This window comes from Odocoileus virginianus, chromosome 18 (genome assembly GCF_023699985.2).
Source record: "Odocoileus virginianus isolate 20LAN1187 ecotype Illinois chromosome 18, Ovbor_1.2, whole genome shotgun sequence".
Classification (NCBI taxonomy): Eukaryota; Metazoa; Chordata; class Mammalia; order Artiodactyla; family Cervidae; genus Odocoileus; species Odocoileus virginianus.
In genome coordinates, this window is record NC_069691.1 from 502,674 (window position 1) to 526,187 (window position 23,514).

General features: G+C 41.7%; 1 protein-coding gene across 7 annotated transcripts in view; it reads left to right on the top strand.

Moving 5' to 3' along the window:
* The first annotated feature begins 8,205 nt into the window (after positions 1-8,205).
* The window catches only part of XPA (XPA, DNA damage recognition and repair factor), a 28,313-nt gene continuing 13,004 nt past the window's right edge, over positions 8,206-23,514 (top strand). For 4 of the 7 annotated variants that reach the window (XR_011492722.1, XR_011492721.1, XR_011492723.1 and 1 more), the window contains exons 1-4: positions 8,212-8,440; positions 15,757-15,867; positions 19,256-19,361; positions 23,247-23,412. Coding sequence is in view for 3 of the 7 variants with exons in the window: in XM_070480221.1 (XP_070336322.1) it covers positions 8,269-8,440; positions 15,757-15,867; positions 19,256-19,361; positions 23,247-23,412 (555 nt within the window). In the remaining 4 variants the exon portion in view is untranslated. Of the gene's footprint in view, positions 8,441-15,756; positions 15,868-19,255; positions 19,362-23,246; positions 23,413-23,514 lie in introns of all 7 variants that reach the window. The other 3 variants (XM_070480222.1, XM_070480223.1, XR_011492724.1) reach the window with 2 other exon arrangements.

A 23,514-nucleotide genomic window follows, 5' to 3' on the forward strand; every position in this document is an offset into this window, starting at 1 on the left:
TCTTCCTAATTTAATATCATTCATAAGTTTGATTAGTACAATTTCTACATTTTCAAGTAGGTTAGTATCACATTTTAGATATTCTGCTTATCAGAGTCACTCATCATTGTAGAAAACTTAGAAAATACAAAAGTGTAAGGGAAACAATTAGAAAACGGGGATATCTATGATATAAAAACTTACAATTCAATAATAAAAAATAATTCAATTTTAAAATGGCAAAGATCTTGAATAGACATTTCTCTAAACGATATGCAAATGGAAAATATGCACATGAAAAGATACTCCACATAATTAGTGTTTAAGGAAATGGAAATCAGTTTCTTGAGAGGAGCATCATTAATTCGTTGCTGTATTCCTGGTCCTCAGCATAAGACCTCGCTTGGAGCGTGGGGTCTTAAAGTTGCTGATTGAATGTATATACAAATGAAAGAATGAGGGAGTGTATGAACAAAAGAATTGCAGGGAGGGAAATAGTCCAGAAGCAAGAGGAATGCAGGACCAGCCTAGAAGATAGAAAGATAGAGCCTAAAGTTCGGTGAAAATTCATGGAGGGTAAGTCCTCCCCCCCTCAAGGCAGCTGGAACACGTGCTGGGGATTAACTGCAGGCTTGGTGTCAGATGTTGCAGTCCATGGGGTCGCAAAGAGTCGGACATGACTGAGCAACTGAACTGAACTGGGGTCAAATGATTTTTGAGCGAGCGGTTAAAGATGTACTCTTTTCTTGGGGAGGTGCCGCACTGTGCAGCTTGTGGGGTCTTAGTTGGCCGGCCAGGGATTGAACCCAGGCCCTCAGCAGTGAAAGCGTATGGAGTCCTAAGCACTGGACCGCCAGGGAATTCCCTAAAGCTGTTCTTTAGAAAAATGAAACTGTAAGACCAAGTGTAAGATGGGTCAGAAGCAGAGACTGGGAGACCAGCCTGGAGGCTGTTCAGGCAGAAGACAGTGGGAGCTGAACTAGGCCTGCAGCAGGACCAGAGAAGGGATGGAAGGCAGAGGCACTCATCCAATTCCCAAACGTTATAAAAACTGTGAAAACAAGTGTGTCTGGTGACAAATAGTTCACTGTTCAATGGGACTCCAACTATTAGAGGAAGTACTTGCCAATAAAATTTAAGTGGTTTGTGGTCTGAAGTTGCAACCACACTTTTTATAAAGGTAATTGAAAGGAAAACAAAAACCCCAATTGGGGGTAGTAAGAAACAGGGAACCGTAAGACTATCACCCCATTATGTGGATTGGAGTTCATCCACATAATGAATGAGCCCTGGGTCACGTTCATCCTCCTTTGGTCCTATTTAAGACTGGCAACAATAACTCTCAAACCAGGCCTCAAACAGAGACAGTCCTGTCTGTTTCAAGTCACGAAGGGCATTGCAGGGACCATGTATTAGGGTATTAGCCATGTAGCATATTGCAAGGACCTGGTTTCTGATCCCAGCTCTGAATGAATACTAGTGGAGAAGTAAGAGGAAGACATTCTGTTAATAATGTCGAGACTTAGAGTTTAGTGGTTGAGATTATTGATACCGGGGCTGGGCTATGCCTGGTTGAACTCAGCTCTGTCACTAGATTATGACCTTGAATAAATTATTTAACATCTCTGTACCTTATTATCTCATCTATAAACTGGGATTAGTGAATACAATCATTGAGTAGCTACGAAAATTAATTAATAAATTTTAAATGGCTAGAAATACCTACAATATACTAAACACCATAAAACTGAACTGAACTGGGAAGTGTTTCCTGTTATTGTTATTATTGCAAAAAATAATGGCCAAAGCTAGGCAGCAGTGGAGTGAGCTGTTCTGAAGTAGACTGTTCCTTGTTTCCACAGGTGTATAAATACCAGAGCTGAGTTGGTTATCGGGTTCAGCTTTGGACATTGAGTTTTCAGCGCTGGTGAGGCCTCTGAGTAGGTTTATTCAGCATTATTCATTCTGTTTATTTAATTCCGCAAACATTTAATGAGCAGCTACTCTGTGCAGACGCTGTGCTGGTGATACTGGGATGAACCAGATGGTCACAACTCTCAAGGACCTGATAATTTAGTTGAGGAGGCAGGTAGGTATCACTTCCTATGTGGAGGAGCTACAATGCCAGCACCCGTGAGGTTGACAGGAGCCCAAGGGAGACAGGGCAGGTTTCCTGGAAAAGGCAATAAGAAGCAAGGTGCCCTGGCCCACATTCAGGACCAGGGGAATGTAGAATGGGGAAAGATCTGCCCGTGCTGGTCACTGGGTGACTAGATTTTGGCTTTCAGCAGATAATCATCTTTCCTAGTTCCTGTCCTTAATGGAATTGTTTGAACCCTCCTGCTTCTTATTGCTTCTGGAAAGAATATTGTTGTTAGTCTTTAAGATGTTTTCTAAATCCCTTTGCACATACATTTTATGGATCAAGGTTTCAATATGATGGTTTTGCCTCAATCGCTTTATCTTTTGGTTCAGGGAGGTTGAAATCTTAAGGTTTTCCAGAAGGGCATCAGTTACAGACAAGAGAGACTGCATTTCCTGGGCTACTAAAGCAATACAACATAGGTCTACAGGATCAGGCTAATTTCTGTGTTCCCGTGTGCTCATCCCAGACAGTTGCCCGACTTGGTGAACTCCTTACCACGGGTGTTCTCCTATTGTACATTTCTGCCAGTGATGTTCAAAGTGGCCACCTTAAGAGGTAAAGCCCAGCAGTCAGGGGTAAAAATGGAAGTAAAAAAGAAAGCCACGCACATGGACTGTTTACTAGAGGATGAAGACAAGTATGTTCACAGCCTGTCCTCTCGGGCGTGAGTAACCCCAGTGATGCTCTCAGAGAGGAGGTCGATCAGGAAGTGCTGCCAAGCTTTTCATCCCCCCTCCTGGCTTCCATTCCTACCTGCCTGCTCCTTTTCAAGCTCCGTTAGGGCTTTCAGTTCTTCCTTCACTTTGCTCCTTACTCCTCTTTCAGCCAGGAGCACAGTTGGTCTGGGAGGCGAGAGGCGCAAGGCAGGAAAATAGGTGTAGTCATAGATTTTTCCTGACACTGAATGGGGTGAGGCAAGAACATGTTTACCACTCTCTTCTCCCCGCCTGTTTTCCTTCTGTGCCCCCACCAAGATGACTCACGCCGCTGTGCTCTGGGCAAGCCCTGCAGCCTTTGTCACTGTGGGATGTGCAGATTGGGGCCTCTGTGGGGTGCTTTATAAAATCCTAATACCCAGATGCCACCCCTGACCAATGACATTCTCCTCTCTTCTCTCAAGGAGGAGGCTTGGTTTAGCCTGGTTGAGGCTTCAGCTAACAGTTCAGACCCAGTTACATGAAACTTGCTAACGAAGGTCAGGACGCCCAAAGAGAGGGAGTTACCGGTAAAAGGAAACCCAGAAGCTCGTCAAGAGTTAACAAAATACCAGGGCCAGTGCGGCATCTGAGCTGTGGTCCATGGCCTTCAGTATTCAAGCTGGGAGTGCTTTCTTGGGGAGGAGCTTCTAGGGGCTAATTATTCTCAAAAGGTTACCTTGGGAGAGAACAGTTGCCTTGTCTCTCTAAGGGAAAAGAAACAAATACTGCAGTCTCAGAGGCTCTTTGTTTTGTTGAGTCGCTCAGTTGTGTCTGACTCTTTGCGTCCCCATGGACTGCACCGCGCCAGGCTTCCCCTGTCCTTTACCGTGTCCCGGAGTTTGCTCAAACTCATGTCCACTGAGGCTCTTAGAGCTGCGCAGAGTCTAGGGGGGTCTAGTGCTCAGAGTGGCTGCCCATTAGAATCATAAGGGTGGGGTGCTTTATAAAATCCTAATACCCAGATGCCACCCCTGACCAATGACCTCAGACTCTGTTTTTTAAATTCCCCAGGTGCTTCCAGGGTGCAGCCAGGTTTGAGAACCTGTGGACCTGACCCTTACTAATAGACCTGTGGTTGGTGGAGCGGCAACTCCATTAGGGAGCTCATTAGAAATGCATAGCTTGAGTCCCACCAAGGACCTGCTGAATCAGAATCGGCATTTTAAGTGGATCACCAGGTGACTTGTATGTGCTTTACAATTTGAGAAGCAGTTACTTTTCTTCCATTGGGCAGTTGGCAACAAGGGGCCCAAACTCTGTCTACTCACTGGAGCTAGGCAGTAGCTTTTCCCTTAGAGGGGCCCTCACACTCCACTTTACCAGAGTGCGACACCTGGATGGATTCATTAACTTCCATTACCTGCCTGGGCCCAGTCAGAATTTGAATTTTTAAAAACTTATTATAAAATTTACCATTAGTAGCATGTAGTACATTCACTATGTTGTGAAACTGCCGCAGTAGAACATTTTCATTACCCCCAAAGGAAACCCCACACTAATTAAGCAGTCACTTCTCATCTCTTTCTCCCCTCAGTCCCTGCCAACCACTAATATGCTTTTTATGTAACTATGGGTTTGCTTATTCCAAATGTTTCATATAAAAGAAATGCATAATATTTTCAAGGTTCATTCATGGTGTAGTATGTGTCAGTACTTCTTTTCTATGGCTGAATTATTTTCCTTGTATGGATATGCCACATTTTATTTATGTTTATCATTTGATGGACATTTGAGTAGTTTCAGTCTCTTGGTTATCGTGAATAGTGCTGCTGCGAGCATTCGTGCACAAGTGTTTGTGTGAACACCTGTTTTCCGTCTTTGAGGACTTCTGTTCATTTTACCCAGAAGTGAAATTGCTGACTTAGCTGCTGACTTATTGCTGATGGTGTTTAACTTTTTGAAAGATAGCCAAACCGTTTGCCATCAGCAACATTGTTTTATATTCCCACTAGGAGGATGCCAATTTTCCCACATCCTTGCTAACACTTGCTATTTTGTTTTCTTTTTTCTCTTAATTCTAGTCATGTAGTTGGTGTGAAATGGTCTCTCACCTCACTTTGATCTGATGCTTTTCCATTTCCATTTCACTAATGATGAATATCTTTTCATTGTGCTTGTTTGGCCATTTGTAGAAAAATTTCTATTTAAGTCCTTCGCTCATTTGCAAACCATTGTCTTTTTGTTAGTTGTAAGAATTCCCTTTTTAGATACAGGTATATCTCTTGCTTTTCAAGTTTGCTTTATGACATTTTGCACTTATGAAAGACCTTCACTAGTACCCATTTTTGCATCAAAAAAATTAATTTGTATTTGAGTATAATTGCTTTACATTGTTAGTTTCTGCAAAGTGAATCAGCTATACATATACATACATCCCATCTTTTTGGAGTTCCTTCCCATTTAGGTCACAGCAGGCATTGAGTAGAGTTCCCTGTAGCTCGCTGATTATCATAAATTCTCTGTTTTATACACAGTAGTCTATATTTGTCAGTAGCAATCTCCCAATTCATCCCTCCCTTCCCCCCCTTGGTATCCACACCTTTGTTCTCTACATGTGGCATATTTGTTTTGCAATGAGCCCTTACAGACGGCACACTTTGAGAGAGTGACACCAAGAAGCTCCTTCCCCTGAATCTACCCTCAGCTCCTAGGCATCCAGTCACCATAGCTGTGAACTGTCGCTGAGCATCTGTGCTTTATCTTCACTTATTTTGTGCATACACATTCATTAGTGAGATGTGTTCTAAGCTAATCGCTTCTTTGCTTTGTGGCATTTTGGTTTACAAAAGATTTCTTAGCAATGGTCTACTTTTGGATAGGGGACATGGGAACCTGTATATGATTTCCAAATATCTTCTCCCATTCTGTGAGTTGTCTTTTCACTTTCTTGATGGTGTCCTCTGATAAACAAAAATTTTTAATTTTGATGAAGTTAAATTTAACTGAGTTTTCTTTTGCTGCTCATGCTTTTGGTGTCAAATAGAATTTGAGATTTTATCACCTGGACAAGATCAATTGATAGGGAGCAATCTGAGGGGAAAGGCAGTAGCGATGGGTTGAGGTTTCTGTCTCCAGTTCAACCAGAAAATCTCAGCATTTGTATGTTTTATATAAGGTCTTTCAGCTTGAATATATGTATAATTGATAGAACCACTAACTTAACGTTTCTCAAACTTTAATCATTGAATATTGAGGGAAACTGCAGTGTGCCAGCTTGCTCTAAAACCTAGTTCCAAATGGTATATGTAGTAATTAGAACTTAATGTTTGCTGACTTTAGTTAAGTTTTATTTGTAATAAGGAAAAAGCATACATTTTAAGAAAATCATGCAATGTTTCATTTGCTAAATTTGCCACACATTTGGGAAGTTAGGATTTGGCTCAAATTCCAAACCCACTGTCTGCTTGGTGGTGGCTCATCCACACTGAAGAAATATTCTAGGAAAAGATAGCCGAGCTCTTGCTTACCAGCCTTGGGTACCTGGTGCTACACCTGTATGATGTCACATAGCAAGTGAAAACCCAGGTGTTCTTTGCTGTTTAAACCAAAATCTAAAAAGACCCTGTCCCCCTAGGTCAGGCATTCAATATATTCAGGCCAATCATCTATTAATCTATCTTGAATTGGCACTACTGTTACTACTAGGTGCCATCATTTTTGGAATCTTTCTGTGTGCCAGGCATTGTGCTAAAAGGCTGCATCTAATCCTCCTAACAATCATGGAAGTGGTTCCATAATTATCCTCATTTTACTACTGGAGAAGCTGAATTCAGGTTAATTCATGACTTTCTGAAGTCATGCAGATGGCAAGTGTCAGAGATAGGGTTTAACCCAAGTCTGACTCCAGTTCCAAAGAAAGGCAATGCCAAAGAATGTTCAAACTACTGCAAAATTGCACTCATCTCACGTGCGAGCAAATTAATGCTCAAAATTCTCCAAGCCTGTGAACCAAGAACTTCCAGATGTTCAAGCTGGATTTAGAAAAGGCAGAGGAACCAGAGATCAAATTGCCAACATCCATTGGATCATAGAAAAAGCAAGAGAGTTCCAGAAAAACAACTACTTCTATTTTATTGACTATGCTAAAGCCTTTGTGTGGATCACAACAAACTGTGGAACATTCTTAAAGAGATGGGAACACCAGACCACCTGACCTGCCTCCTGAGAAATCTGTATGCAGGTCAAGAAGCAATAGTTAGAACCAGACATGGAACAATCAACTGGTTCCAAATTGGGAAAGGAGTAGGTCAAGGCTGTGTACTGTCACCTTGCTTATTTAACTTATATGCAGAGTGCATCATGCAAAATGCTGGGCTTGATGAAGCACAGGCTGGAATTGAGATTGCAGGGATTAATATCAATAACCTCAGATACACAGATGATACCATCCTTATGGCAGAAAGCAAAAAGGAACTAAAGAACCTCTTGATGAAAGTGAAAGAGGAGAGTGAAAAAGCTGGCTTAAAACTCTATATTCAGAAAACTAAGATCATGGCACCTGGTCCCATCACGTCATGGCAAATAGATGGGGAAGCAATGGAAACAGTGAGAGACTTTATTTTCTTGGGCTCCAAAATCATTTCAGATGGTGGCTGCAGCCGTGAAATCAAAAGACTCTTGCTGCTTGGAAGAAAAGCTATGACCAACCTAGATAGCATATTAAAAAGCAGAGACATTATTTTGCCAACAAAGTCTGTCTAGTCAAAGCTAAGCTTTTTCCAATAGTTATGTATGGATATGAGAGTTGGACTATAAAGAAGGCTGAGTGCTGAAGAATTGATGCTTTTGAACTGTGATGTTGGAGAAGACTCTTGAGAGTCCCTTGGACTGCAAGGAGATCAAACAAGTCGATCCTTAAGGAAATCAGTCCTGAATATCATTGGAAGGACTGATGCTGAAATTGAAACTCCAATACTTTGGCGACCTGATGCGAAGAACCGACTCATCGGAAAAGATCCTGATGCTGGGAAATACTGAAGGCAGGAGAAGGGAACGACAGAGGATGAGATGGTTGGATGGCATCACAGACTCGATGGGCATGAGTTTGAGCAAGCTCTGGGAGTTGGTGATGGACAGGGAGGCCTGGGGCGCTGCAGTCCATGGGGTCACAAACAGCCGGACACGACTGAGCAACTGAACTGACTCCAAAGCCCATATTCTGAACTACCAAGCGAAACTGTTATTTTAGAGATGACCAGATTCTGATCATCGACTTCTGCACTGGCTCTTGGCGCTGGACTATGAACCGGCAGGTAGTTTCCGCGCCGACGCGTGCGCAGACCTCACGCCCCGCCCCTTCCTCCCCCACTTCCTTCTCTGACTGCGCAGGTGCGCTCCCTTTAGGGGGCCGTGCTGGCGACTCCGCGAGGGGGAGCCCTGGGCACGCTGTGGGCCAGCGGTGCGCGTGCGCGGAGCTAGAGCCACGGACCTTCGGGGAGGTTGGAGATGGCCGCCGCCGGGGAAGCTTCGTCGGAGCCGGCGGCTTCAGACCAACCAGCGGAGCTGCCTGCCTCAGTGCGGGCGAGCATCGAGCGGAAGCGGCAGCGGGCGCTGATGCTGCGCCAGGCCCGGCTGGCGGCCCGGCCTTACCCGGCGACGGCAGCTGCAACTACTGGAGGTAGTTGGGCCCTTGGCGGCGCCTGCCTCTTCTCTTCTGGGGGACCGGGGGCCGCATCCTGGATGGGGCGTCCCTCCTCTCGCGTCTGATCGCAGACGCTTGTGCAGTCCCGGGTCGGGGCGGGTGGAGGGGGTTGGGGAGGCGGTAGGGAATCCGCTCGTCGGAGATTGTCACTGCGGACTGTCCACGACGACAGGGCGACCCTGACTCCCAGCCCTGGCCTTTCCTCCCTGCCTTGGGCGGTCCAGCTGCCGTCCTTAGTTCGGGGATGCAGCCTCCCTCGCCGTCTGGAGGTGCTAGCCAGTGTCTCCGCTCTCCCTCTCTGCTGTCTTCCTGCAGTTTCCGCGGGTCCCAGGGGATGGTCTTTGTGTAAAGCTTTTAGACCTCACAGCATATTTGAGTAGTAGTCCTGCGCCAGCTCCATCATGCATCCCTATAACACGGGCTGATAACGCAGTGCTTGCTACGCGCTGGGAGCAGACAGACCCTAGTTCCTGCCTTCGTGGGGGGGGGGTGGGGGGTGGGGCGGGTAGCAGAGTGCACCTGTTGAGCTTCACGTTTTTCAGATCGGCTCATTTGATTCAAACAGCTAACCTGGAGTTCTTTAGGGCAGGTCTTGGTATCCGTGTTGTCCTGAGATGATAATTGAGGATCAGGAAAGGAAAGGGGGTTTGCTCAGGTTCATCCCAGTAAGTGCCAAGGCTAATCAGGACTAGAACTCCGGTCGTCTGACCCTGGATTCAGGGCCCTTCCTTGCTCACTAGTTGCCTCTGCTATACTAGACATTTCTCTCACTCTTGGGATGAAGGGCTGTTATTCTTGCTTGGATTTCATCTTTCCCTTTTCTTAGAGCAGCACTTGGCTGCCTATCTCTTTGCCTATTATGTAATTCTCCAGTGGGGGTCAACCGGTTATTTTCCCCAGAGAAGTACAGTTTGGTTGACATGTGGTTCTTCAGGACTGCCTCTGTAATGTGAAGCACCTGTGTTCCTAAACCTGTGTCCAAACCTACCTGAGCAGTTGAGCTCAGTCGGAACTGTGTCATCTACTACCCCTTCTCATCAGCCAGAAGGAAGGAAGAGTGAAAAGATCTAGCTGCATGTCTGTATTCATTCATACTGACACGGAATCTGCACATTTTTACCACCTTTAAGCATTCTAGGATCAGGACAAAATGTTCTTCATCTGCGTGGACTAATTCATATTCATGATTCCATAAAGATTTCTAAATGTGTAAAATGGCTATGGGACAGGGGTGCAAAGTAGAGCATAAAGTGGTATTAAATGTCTGATAATGGAAAGCAAGACAGCATGAATATCTTGTAATATTTCTTGGGCATTTACCGAAGAACTGAACTGTGTTGTTGCATTATAGACAACCTGTGCTTCGAGTTAGTTAGGTGCTGAGATTTTTGTTCTCAGTAATACTTTTATTTCCATATGTATAGTTTTCATATTCTATGTGTGCTATGACATATGCCTTGAAAAAGACTGAGAAGAACTTGCTTAGAATGTGTTGCTAAGAGCAGTGCTAAGGGCCTGGGGAAATGCACGGCACAGCAGTAGAGAGAAATGGGGCTTTGTTTTTGGCCTGATTTAGCATTGTCCGAGGGACAGGAGCCTGGTGGGCTGCCATCTATGGGGTCTCACAGAGTCGGACACGACTGACGTGACTTAGCAGCAGCAGCAGCCGCATTGTTCAGGATCCTGCTCTAATTATAGTCTTAATAACCACAGCTTCCCTTCTTATGACATTCATGAAATCAAAATCATATTCTGGTACATTTTCTATCCAGTCAGTAAATATTCATGGAATGTAAAACTGTTTTTCAGAATTACAGAGATAAAAGTACTCAGGCTAATGCAGGGATATAAGGAGATGAACGAGCGGTATAGTAAAATATGAAAGTTGCTGTTAACTGTAGAAACAGGTTTATTATACTCTAATCCCTTTATATAATAGAAAAAGAAATTGAGGCCAGGGAAGGGGAGTGATTTAAGCAGAATAATACCGCTTTGTCTTAAAGAATTAGTTATAACATACATTAATGTAAAATGCACTTATCTGAATTTTACTTGTGTGAGTGCTCATGTCTAATACCACGGCATCAATATACTGTACTGACACTTCCAGACTCTTAAAGTTTCCCTACTGTCACTTCCTGGTAAGTTACTCACCCTCAGAAGTAACTACTCTTCTGAATATTCGATTAGTACCATCTGTTTTTGAACATTATATAAATGGAAACATACAGTATCTGGCTTCTTTTGCTCAAAGTAATACCTGAGAGATTCATCCCTGTTGTTGCATGTATTGGTAATCTGTTCATTTATATGTTCTATAGTACTCTTTTATGTTATTACATTGTAGTTTTTCCATTTCCCTTCTGATGGAAATTTGGGTTGTTTCCAGTTTGGAGCTATTAAAAGGAAAACATTTGTGAGCATTTTGATATATGTTTTACGGTGGACATATGCACACATTTCTATTGTGTATAAACCTAGAAATGTAATCCTGGCTCCTAGGGGGAATGTATATTTAGCTTTAGTATACGCAGAATACATCATGAGAAATGCTGAGCTGGATGAAGCACAACCTGGAATCAGGATTGCTGGGAGAAATATCAATAACCTCAGATATGCAGATGACAACACCCTTATGGCACAAAGTGAAGAAGAACTAAAGAGCCTCTTGATGAAAGTGAAATAGAGTGAAAAAGTTGGCTTAAAGCTCAACATTCAGGAAACTAAGATCATGGCATCTGGTCCCATCACTTCATGGCAGATAGATGGGGAAACAGTGGAAACAGTGAAAGACTTTATTTTGGGGGGGCTCCAAAATCACTTCTGATGGTGATTGCAGCCATGAAATAAAAAGATGCTTACTCCTTGGAAGAAAAGCTATGACCAACCTAGACAGCATATTAAAAAGTAGAGACGTTACTTTGTCAACAAAGGTCTGTCTAGTCAAGGCTGTGGTTTTTCCAGTGGTCATGTATGGATGTGAGAGTTGGACTATAAAGAAAGCTGAGCGCCGAAGAATTGATGCTTTTGAACTGTGGTGTTGGAGAAGACTCTTGAGAGTCCCTTGGACTGCAAGGAGATCCAGCCAGTCCATCCTAAAGGAGATCAGTCCTGGGTGTTCATTGGAAGGACTGAAGCTGAAACTCCAATACTTTGGCCACCTGCTGGGAAGAGTTGACTCCTTGGAAAAGACCCTGATGCTGGGAAAGATTGAGGGCAGGAGCAGAAGGGGATGACAGAGGATCAGATGATTGGATGGCATCACCGCCTCAGTGGACATGAGTTTGGGTAAACTCTGGGAGTTGATGATAGACAGGGAGGCCTGGTGTGCTGCGGTTCATGGGGTCGAAAAGAGTCGGACACGACTGAGTGACTGAACTGAACTGAGGCATTGCCAAACAGTGATTATATCAATTTAGAATTTTACCAGCAATGTATGACAGTCTCAATACCACATCTTCATTTGGTATTGTTAGTCTTTTTCATTTTGAGTATTCCGGTGGAAGTGGTGGTATTTCATTATGGTTTTAATTTGAATTTTCCTAATTTCTAATGATAGTGAGACCTTTTTCTTGTGGTTACTGGATGTGTGCGTGTTTTCATTTGTGAAGTTTCCCTTCTGGGCTTTTGCCTTTTTTTAAGGCTCCGTCTTTCTTTTACTGAAGTGAAAGTGTTAGTTGCTCAGTCGTGTCTGACTCTGCGATCCCTTAGCAGTAGCCCGCCAGGCCCCTCTGTCCATAGGATTCTCCAGGCAAGAATACTAGAGTGGGTTGCCATTCCCTTCTTCAGGGGATCTTCCCGACCCAGGGATCAAACCTGGCGTCTCCTGCATTGCAGGAGCATTCTTCACCATCTGAGCCACCAGGGACACCTGTTTATGGGGTTTCACTGTGTATTCTGGATATGAGTCTTTTATCAGATATACATATTGCAAATAGCTTCTGCCAGGTTTCATCTTGTCTTTTTACTCTCATAATGGTGTCTTTTGATGAATAGAAGTTTTTCCTTTATGTATTTTATTGAAGTGTAGTTGACTTACAGGGAATGTTTCGGGTGCATAGCAAGGCGGGTCAGTTATACATACACACGTGTGTTATTTTTCAAGTTATTTTCCATTGCAGGTTATTACAAGGTATTGAGCATCGTCCTCTGTCCTGTACTGTAAACCTTGGTTGCTTGTTGCATATCTATTTTTTTTTTTTAATTAGAAATCTAGCATTCATACGAAGTCAAGCAAGTGGAATCAAACTGTCATACATTTTTTAGTTAGGCAAAATTCATGTTTTCTAAAAGTGTTATACCTACTGTTTATATATTTGTATATAAAAGCTTTACTACACTTGATAAAGGCTTGAGAAAGAACATAAAAAAAAGATGGAGAAATTGGAAAATTAAATGAAATGGGAGCACTGAATATGAAATAGAAAATGTGAAACAAACTAGATAAAAGTAAAAGATCATCATATAGTCCAGTTGTTTTTAAACATGGCTGCTCATTAGAAACATATCTGGAGCTTTGGAGAAAAAAAGCAATACCTGGGCATTTGTATTTTTCAAAAAATTCCAAGATAATTCTGATATGCATCTGGATTTAAAAAGTGATTACAGGTTTTTCTATTAAATGGTAGTTTGGGTGATATAGAATTATTTTTCTGTTGACCAATCATGGTACAACAGTATTGAGTAATAGTTACATAATCACAATAGTAAAAGATGTTTATCAGTTTTCACAATCAATAGCCAGACAAAAAAATAAAAGATAGTTACAGTTGTAAGCCATAATGGGAACAAGATTAACTTAACAATATAAAATAATTACATACAACTTGGGAGGTCAAGCAGAGTGATGTGGGAAGTGGAAGTGTGTATTTGAACATTTTCATCTGCCTAGCCAGTCGTCTTTTGCTTGATGCGTTTAATCTATTTACATTTAAAGGAATTATCAATATATATGATCCTATTACCATTTTCTTAATTTGTTTTGAGTTTATCTTCTGTAGGTCTTTTCCTTCTCTTGTGTTTCCTGTCTAGAAACGTTTCTTTAGCATTTGTTGTAAAGCTGGTTTGGTGGTGCTGAATTCTCTTAATTTCTGCTTGTTTGGAAAGCTTTTGATTTCTCCATCAAATTTGAATGAGAATCTTGCTAGGTAGAGTGTTCTTGGTTGTAGGTTCTTCCCTTTCAACATTTTAAGTATGTCGTGAGGTTCCCTCTGGTTTGTAGAGTTTCTGTTGAGAAACCAGCTGATAACCAGATGGGAGTTCCCTTGTATGTTATTTGTCACTTTTCCCTTGTTCCTTTTAATATTTTATCTTTGTCTTTCATTTTTGTCAGTTTGATTACTGCGTGTCTTGGTGTGTTCCTCCTTGGGGTTATCCTGCCTAGGACTCTGCTTCCTGAACTTGGTTGACTATTTCCTTTCCTATGTGAGGGAAGTTTTCAACTATTATCTCTTCAGATATTTTCTCTGGTCCTTTTCTCTCTCTCTCTCTCTCCTCCTTCTGGGACCCCTATAATGCGAATGTTGGTGTGTTTCATGTCCCAGAGGTCTCTTAGGCTGTCTTCATTTTTTTTTTCCCATTATTTTTTCTATATTCTGTTCTGCAGCCGTGATTTCCACTCTTCTGCCTTCCAGGTGACTTACCCATTTGTCTGCCTCAGTTATTCTGCCGTTGATTCCTTCTAGGTATCCTTCATCTGTGTGTGTTTGTTTTTAGTGCCTCTGACTCTTTGATAAACATTCCTTGCATCTTCTCCGTTCTTTTTCTGAGGTCCTGGGTCATCTTCACCATCATTCTGAATTCTTTTTCTGAAAGGTTGCCTGTCTCCGCTTCATTTAGTTGTTTTTCCAGGGGGTTTATATTGTCCCTTCACCTGGGACATAACTCTCTTTTTCATCCTGATTTTCTGTCATGTGATTTTTGTTCTAGGTGCTGTGGGATTGTGGTTGTTCTTCTTCTGATGGTCTTACACATATGTTCCCTGGAGAAGGAAATGGCAACCCACTCCAGAATTCTTGCCTGGAGAGTTCCATGAACAGAGGAGCCTGTCCAGGCAACAGTCCACGGGATCGCAGAGAGTTGGACACAACTGATCAATACTTTCACTTTCTGGTGAATGAGGCTAAGAGGCTCCCGTAAACTTCCTTCTCGTTGTGGCTTCTTTGTCTTTGGACATGGGGTATGTTTTTGGTGGGTTCTAGCGTTCGCCTGTCCTAGCTGTTCAACAGCTAGTGGAGATTTCGGTGCTTTTGCAGGAGGAGATGAGTGCACATCCTTCTACTCTGCCATCTTGATAAAATTTGAAGTTATAATAGTTTCAGTCAAGTTCAATTAAGCAGTTTTTCTCTTATGGTTGATACGTGTATTTCCTGTGTAAGAAGTTTTTGGCTACCTCAAGTTCATAAAGTTATTTTATGTTTTCTTCTAGAAGCTTTATTTTACCTTTTATGTTCAAGATTGTGATCCATTTAAAAATTGTTCTGTGTATATTGTATGCGATAGAGTCAAAGTTCATTTATTGGAATGACCATCTTCTCCTCACTGTTTTGTAGAAGTGCCTTAGTCATAAATCCTAGCATCGTTTGTTGGAAATGCTATCTTTTTCTCACTGAATTGCCTTGGAGCCTTTGCGGTAAGTTAAGCCTTTGCTGTAAATATGTGGAGACCTATTAGCAGGACTCTGTTACACTGGTCTCTTTGTCTTTGTTTCAGTACTCCACTGTCGTAGTTACTGAAGCTTTGTAGTAAATCCTTCAGTCTGGGCAGTGTGAGCTCTCTAGTTTTGTTCAGGATTATCCTGGCTGGTCTGTGTTCCCTGTATTTACATATAAGCGTTAGATCAGCTTGTCAGCTCCCACTATTCCTCCCCGCCCCCAACACACACTTGCAAGTACCTACTGGGGCTTCGAGTGGGATCACGGTGAATCTTTAGGTGAATCTGGGGAGAAGTGACTTTGATTTCTGTTGTGGTGTTTTCAGTATAGAGGTTTTACACATCTATTCCTAGGTATTATTTCTTAATTCTAATTGTAGATTCTTATGGATGTCCTCTATTACATAATCACATCATCTGTGAATAAATACTGATTTACCCTTTTCAGCCTTTATGCTTGTCTTGTTTTCTTGCCATATTACAGTGACCGAGGCCTTCAGTATAATGTTGAATAGAAGTGATAATAGTGGACATCTTGGCTTGTTTGATATATATTAAATTTTTGAAAGTTCCTGTTTATACACAGGGGAGCATACGGGCTTACCTGGTTCATTTCTTGACCATTTCTTAACTTTTGTAGGCGTGGCTAATGTAAAAGCAGCCCCAAAGATAATTGATACAAAAGGAGGCTTCATCCTGGAAGAGGAGGAGGAGGAAGAACATACAGTTGGAAAAGTTGTTCATCAACCAGGTAAAGTGGCTTTTCAAAAAACAGATATCTAGATTGGTCATTTTGAATATGAGGCATGATTTTTTGCAAACTGATGTTAAAAAATGGCACATTTAGTCAGTGAGCAAGTTGACTTCATAAGAATGATAAAATTTGGCGGTTTTGCTAGTAGATTAAAAATTAAACAGATTTGGCAGATTCATTTAAAAATGTGGTTTATATGCTTAAGAGTTGATGCTCTCAGTCTTATAATAGGTTGATAGAATAAATACTTAAAATTATCTTGATAGGTTGAAATGAGGGTCTTGAATGCAAGAGATAAAATTTAGCACATTCTTTATGTTTAGAGGAAAAGTGGTTTCCCCATTTCTCAAATATTCTTTCAGAGCTTTCTGTTTAATGGCTACATAATATTCCATTTGATGGCTGTGCCATGGTTCATTTAAATGCAGCTCTTTTGTTTCTTTTCTCTATTCTAATAATTATTACTGCAGTGAATATATTTGGAAGTAAACTTTTGTCCAGTTCTCCGATTCACAGCAGTAGGGTAACTGGCCCAATAGTATGTATACTCCTGGTAAAGTTTACATATTTAAAAAAAGTTAAGTTAACATATATAGAAACAGTAAACAAGCAGATGTATTTTTCCAAATGAATTAACACATGTTGAAGAGGGGGAGGACAGAAGGAGCTAGTCCAGATGATTTATGAGCGTAGTATTTGACAGTGTATCCTCAGTCTGAGATCGGTGGGGTAAGGGAAAGCACTGCAACGTTCCTGAACTCATATTATAGCAATTTTGAGATTATTTTAGATGTGTTAATGGCTCAAATAGACGAATGTATTTCTTGATGTTGGGAGCCAGGGTTCTCATTGTGGAAGAAGGGGCATACAAATATAGAATGGGAGAAGGCAGGAAAGAAGCCTGTGGGAATGGATCAGAACTGGATAGGTTAAAATCATGGGTGTGAACGAACTCATGGTTTCTGAAACATGTATATGTATATACATATGTGTATGTGTAAACTAATAAATGTACTCAGTAAAGTTTCAGGAAACAAAATCAATACACAGAAACCTGTTGCTTTCTGTACACTACTAGTGAACTATCAGAAAGAGAAATTAAGAAAACAGTCCTATTTACAGCTGCCTATTTATCAGAAATAATAAAATACCTGGGAATAAATTTAACCAAGGAGGTGAAATACTTGTACACTGAAAACTGTAAGACAGAAATGGAAGAAGACACAACTAAATGGAAAGACATTCTATGCTCCTGGGTTGGAAGAATTACTAATGTTAAAATGTCCAGAGTACCTAAAGCAATCTACAGAATCAGTGCAGGCCCGGCCAAAATTCCAATAGCATTTTCCCACAGAAATAGAAAAAATTTTTAATTCATATGAACCCTGAATGGCCATTGAATCTTGAAAAAGAAGGACAGGACTGGAGACCTCATGCTCCCTGATTTCAAATTATATTTCAAAGCCATCATAATGAAAATAAGTATGATATTGGCATAAAAACAGACACATAGATCAGTGGAACAGAAGAGAGAGCCCAGAAAAAACCTACACATATGGTCACTTAATTTATGGTAAAGGAGCCTAGAATATACAATAGAGAAAGGACATTAATAAATGGAGTTGGGAAAACTGGACAGTCACATGGAAAAGAATGAAATAAGGCCACTGTCTTACATCATACAAAATAACTCAAAATAGATGAAAAATTTTAATGTAAGACAAACCATAAAACTCCTAGAAGAAAACATGAAAAGCTCCTTGACATTGGTCTTGCTAATGATATTTTTGGATATGACACCAAAAGCAGAGGCAATAAAGGCAGAACCTTCATAATTGAAAATAAAGCTTTAAATAAATTATAGCTGATATATTTTTAAAAAATTTAAAAAAGAAACAGATCTGTTAAACAAATGGGTCAGATTAAAAAGCTTCCACATAGCAAAGGAAACCTTTGAAAAGACCACCTACTGAATGAGGGAAAATATTTGCAAATCATACATCTGGTAACTTGGGTTGTTAGGGTTTGGAGATTAGTGAGATTAAGAAGTGCTCAAATATTAATTGACCTTCTTGTGTTGGAAGTAGGTAAGGAGAGGCAGTGATAGGAATACATTGAACGAATTACAAATGACAACTCCATCTTTCTTCCCACTGGGACTAGTGGCAGTTCTCAGAGTTGGGGGTGGGCAGTGGCAGTCATCCTAAAGACTTATTAGTAAAACTTTCAGATTTGCTGATAAAAAGAAAACAATTCTATAGGATAAAGACCCTTAGCTAGGTATTTGAAATCTTTTTAAAAAATTCTGCTTTACTTTACCTGGAGTAGTTTCCATAGTGGGTGTTGAGGTTGTATAGCTTAAGTACAATCTCTGCCCTTTAGAGATTTTCAATCTAGTAGTGGAGACAGATGAAGAGGAAGCCATTTACTCTGTTGGTAGGAGGTGGAATGGAGGGAGTTTCCCACTTGAAAGTGAATTCTGTATTGTCTCTTTTTTACTTTAGTTTTGCTCTTCACTGTTCTTTTCTGTGTTATATGTTATGTCCATCTCCCTTATGTGTAAGCAGCTCCCCCGCCTTGCTTCCACCTTGGGACTAATCTTTGTGCTCTCAGCAGTACTGTGGTAGGCTGAGTAATGGTCCCCAGCAATGTGCACCTTCTAATCAGCCTGGAAGCTGTGAATTTATTACCTTACAGAGCAAAAGGCACTTTGCAGATAAAATTAAGGTTAAAGACCTTGAGGTGAGGAGATTATTCTGGGTTATCCAGCTGTAATCACAAGCATCCTTAAAAGTAGGAGAGAGGCAGGAGAAAGTCTGGGGTAGATGTGATCATGGAAGAAGTCATAGTGATATAAGAACTGCAGTTTGCTGGCTTTGAAGATGGAGGAGGGGAGTCATGAGTCAAGGAATGCAGGTGGCCTCTGTAACTGGAAATGGCAGGGTGATAGATTGTCCCTCCACAACCTCCAGACACCAGCGCAGCTCTGCCAACAACTTGCCTCTAGCCCACTGAGACCTGTGTCAGACGTATAAACTCCAGACTGTGATAAAATAAGTTTGTGTTATTTCAGCCCCTAAATTTGTAGTAAATTGTTATAGCAGCAATACAGAAGTATTAATAATACAAGTACTTTATGTGTGGTTTGTGTTCAAGCGGTACTGAATGAGTTGATAGTTTTTTCCTTTATATTATTTCCTTTCTCATTTCTTTTTTCCTCTAAAATTTTTTTTAATAAATGGAAGATTACTTCAAGTTTTATGTTGTCATATGTAAATATATTTGTATCAGTTATAAAATAATTTCGTAAGCTAATAAAATAAAGGAAAATGTATTCTAATTATACACAAAAAGGAAACTTAAGAATGAATTTTCCATTCTTTAGGACCTGTTATGGAATTTGATTATGTTATATGTGAAGAATGTGGTAAAGAGTTCATGGATTCTTACCTTATGAACCACTTTGATTTGGCAACTTGTGATAATTGCAGGTACTTATTTTTATTTCAGAGCATGTTCTAAATTACTGAAGTTTAACATTTGCATGTCGGTTTAGGGCAAAATAATGATTTGATCCATTTGGATTCAACATTTTCATAATTTTTTTGTTTTGAAAGTTTCCTAAAATTTTTATGTTTTCCATTTTGCTAAAAAAATACAGGAAGCCTGTGCTTGCCAGTCATGCCACATCAATAGGAAGGATGGCCTGGGTCTGCCGTGGATACGTCCTTTTCCTTTTTTCTTTAACCATCTCTTAGTAGCAGGTTCCTAATCCTTCTCTTACCCCACCCCGAAGGATCCATTTGTCTTTTTCTCTCTTTGACCGCCGTGGGACCACCTTGGTGAGAGGACTGGCACCTCCGTGAGAGGAGGAGAGTGTAACCACCCTGCTGGTGCTCAGAACACCTCTTTCCACTCGTTTTCTGTTCTCCTGAGTTGGCAGGGGAGAGCATAGATGGGGAAGAATCAGATTCTCCTGTCATTCCTTTTTCTCTCCTGGCCTCCCTCTCTTTCGTGTCCCGTGGACTGCCCCTCACTGCTCTGCCTGGTTCTGTGCCCCCTGCTCACCTCGGCCCAGTCCTGTGCTGCTGTCTCTCACCTGAAGACCCCGCCTCGGGTTCTCACTCAGCCTCCCATCTGCTCCCTGCGCCCACTTCTTACATGTTCAGCCCCAGATCAACTGCTCACGTGCCTGGCGGACCTGCCCTTTCAGAGTCCCTGCTTGCAGGCGTTGGGAGCCGGCACCATCGACCTGTTGCCAAGTAGAATCCTTGGAAGATAGAACGGGAGGTGTTTCTGGTCTCATGATCAGTGATGGGAAATGTTCTGGTACCCGTTGGAATTGGAATCATAAGCTCTGTTCCCAGTGTTTACGCATAACAATGTCATCGGTGCACGCCGTGGTTAAGGGTCACAGTGTCATCTCATTAAAGTGCGGATAGCATTCCGGAACTAGCTTACCGCATGGAACTTTTTTCCACGAGAAAATGGAAGCCAGTGACCATCAACTTAAAGAAAGTCATGTAGTAGTCTGCTGGAGCAGGAAACGGCAACCCACTCGAGTATTCTTGCCTGGAAAGTTCCACGGACAGAGGAGCCTGGTGGGCTCCATGGGGCTGCAGAGAGCGGGATATGACCGAGTGAGCACAGCGCATGTAGCAGTCTGGAAAAATAGTTGAGAAGTTTAAACATAATTGGGAATATAGCCATCCATGCTGTGTTTTTCCAACATCTTCGACAATGATAGAATTCATACAATGATAGTTTTCCTTCCTTTGGTTTATACTTCCAAATTATTTCGTCATCTTGAAGTTATTCTTGGTTATTAACTGTCCTCCCCCTCCCCTCCCCTGCCCTATACTCTTCAGGGTTCACTGTTTCAGTAAAGGACAGCTTCATTCATTGGTTGCTTCTGTGTTCCATGTTTAATTCCAAATCCATCTGGTGCTGTGTTTAAGGGCTTCAGCCATATCCTGAATCTGTTCATTTTCCATTCTCTGTACCATCATGCCTTAGGCTGGTCCCCCAGCGGTTCTTACCTGGACCACCGCGTGCAGCCGTCTAACCAGCCTCTCCTCCCACTTCTGCACCGTTAGTTTTTTCTCCTGGAGCCTTTTACTCAAGGCTTCTTAACAGTTTCTGATTCATTCAGACTCAACAGGACATGAGTCATGAACTTCCAGATGTTCAAGCTGGACTTAGAAAAGGCAGAGGAATCTGTATGCAGGTCAAGAAGCAACAGTTAGAACTGTACATGGAACAACAGACTGGCTTCGAATCAGGAAAGGAGTACATCAAGGATGTATATTGTGCTCTTGCTTATTTAACTTATATGCAGAGTACATCAGAGAAGGCAGTGGCAGCCCACTCCAGTCCTCTTGTCTGGAAAATTCCATGGACGGAGGAGCCTGGTAGGCTGCAGTCCATGGGGTCGCTGAGTTGGACATGACTGAGCGACTTCACTTTCACTTTTCACTTTCATGCACTGGAGAAGGAAATGGCAACCCACTCCAGTGTTCTTGCCTGGAGAATCCCAGGGGCGGTGGAGCCTGGTGGGCTGCCAACTGTGGGGTCACACAGAGTTGGACACGACTGAAGCGACTTAGCAGCAGCAGAGTATATCATGCGAAATGTTGGGCTGGATGAAGCACATGCTGGAATCAGGATTGCTGGGAGAAATATCAATAACCTCAGATATGCAGATGACACCACCCTTATGGAAGAAAGTGAAGAAGAGCTAAAGAGTCTCTTGATGAAGGTGAAAGAGGAGAGTGAGAAAGTTGGCTTAAAACTCAACATTCAGAAAACTAAGATCATGCCATCCCTCCCCATCACTTCATGGCAAATAGATGGGGAAACAGTGGAAACAGTGTCAGACTTTATTTTTGGGGGCTCCAAAATCATTGCAGATGGTGACTGCAGCCATGAAATTAAAAGACGCTTCCTTCTTGAAAGAAAAGCTATGACCAACCTAGACAGCGTATTAAAAAGCAGAGACGTTACTTTGCCAGCAAAGGTCTATCTAGTCAGAGCTATGGTTTTTCCAGTAGTCATGTATGGATATGAAAGCTGGACTATAAAGAAAGGTTAGTGCTGAAGAATTAATGCTTCTGAACTGTGGTGTTGGAGAAGACTCTTGAGAGTCCTTTGGGCTGCAAGGAGATCAACCAGTCCATCCTAAAGCAGATCAGTCCTGGATATTCAATGGAAGGACTGAAGCTGAAGCTGAAATTCCAATACTTTGGCCACCTGATGCGAAGAACTGACTCATTGGAAGAGACCCTGATGCTGGGAAAGATTGAAGGCAGAAGGAGAAGAGGACGACAGAGGGTGAGATGGTTGGATGGTGTCACTGACTCGATGGACATGAGTTTGAGTAAACTCTGGGAGTTGGTGATGGACTGGGAGGCCTGGTGTGCTGCAGTCCATGGGGCTGCAAAGAGTCGGACACGACTGAGCTACTGGACTGAGCTGCACTGAATCTATTCAGAATAAAATTGTCTTCACCGTTACTCACAAGACCCCTGCCTATCTGACTATCTCCCATCACTGCTCACCATCACTTAACTTTAAGCATTCTGGTCACACTGGCCGTCTTGCTATGAACTCCATTTGCAAAGCACACTCCTGTCCTAGAGCTTTTGCATTTACTCTTGTCTCTGCTAGAGATATTTTTTCTCTAGCTATTCGGAATTGTTCTCTGACTTCTTAAAGACCCTGCTCGAATACCTCCTCACCAGTGGCCTTCTCTGATTACCCAGTCTCTGGAAATCTCTATGCCTTTACTGTGCTTTGTATTACTTTATAGCACTTTTATCTGTCGTCATGTTTGCTTATTGATTGTCTTTTCCTAACTAGAATGTAAGTTTCATGAAAACAAGTTTTATTTTATTTCCTTTATTCTGCGTGCCTTGAATAGTACCTAGCATGGAGATGGAGGACCCGTGAATGAGAAGAGCTATGCCATTGTCTGTGTCTCCATTTTCACCTGGGCCTTGAGAAATAGCCAACTGGAAGCTCACCTGTGTCTGGTGCAGTTGGACCTTGTGTATTTATATTCCTTATATCCTGACTTTAAGCTTTATATTTTGTCATCATTTATATTTGCTGTACTCATGTCTTTTCAAATTCCTTGTGGAAAAGAGAAACTTAAGTAAAAAGAAATTCTTAAAAAGTTAAATAACATGGACCTGTTGCTGACACAGTTTCTCAGAATTAATAAAATATTTTTTCTGTTGGAATTCTTATGCTGCTAATCTGACCATGAGTGTTTTAGGAAAAAGCATTTGTATGTATCTTTTGGCATGTATGCCCCTAGGTTTTGGAGGTACTTGAAAATTTATTTACTTTATGTAATGGACTTAATCTGTTTTCAGAGATGCTGATGATAAACACAAGCTTATAACTAAAACAGAAGCAAAGCAAGAATACCTTCTGAAAGATTGTGATTTAGAAAAAAGAGAACCAGCTCTTAAATTTATTGTGAAGAAGAATCCTCATCATTCACAGTGGGGTGATATGAAACTCTACTTAAAATTACAGGTCTCTAATAAGTTATATTCAGTCATTTTAAACCTTCGTTTAGGTGATGTTTTAGCAACAAACTAGTTATAGTTAGTTTCGTTTTTACTTACTGACTTGAAA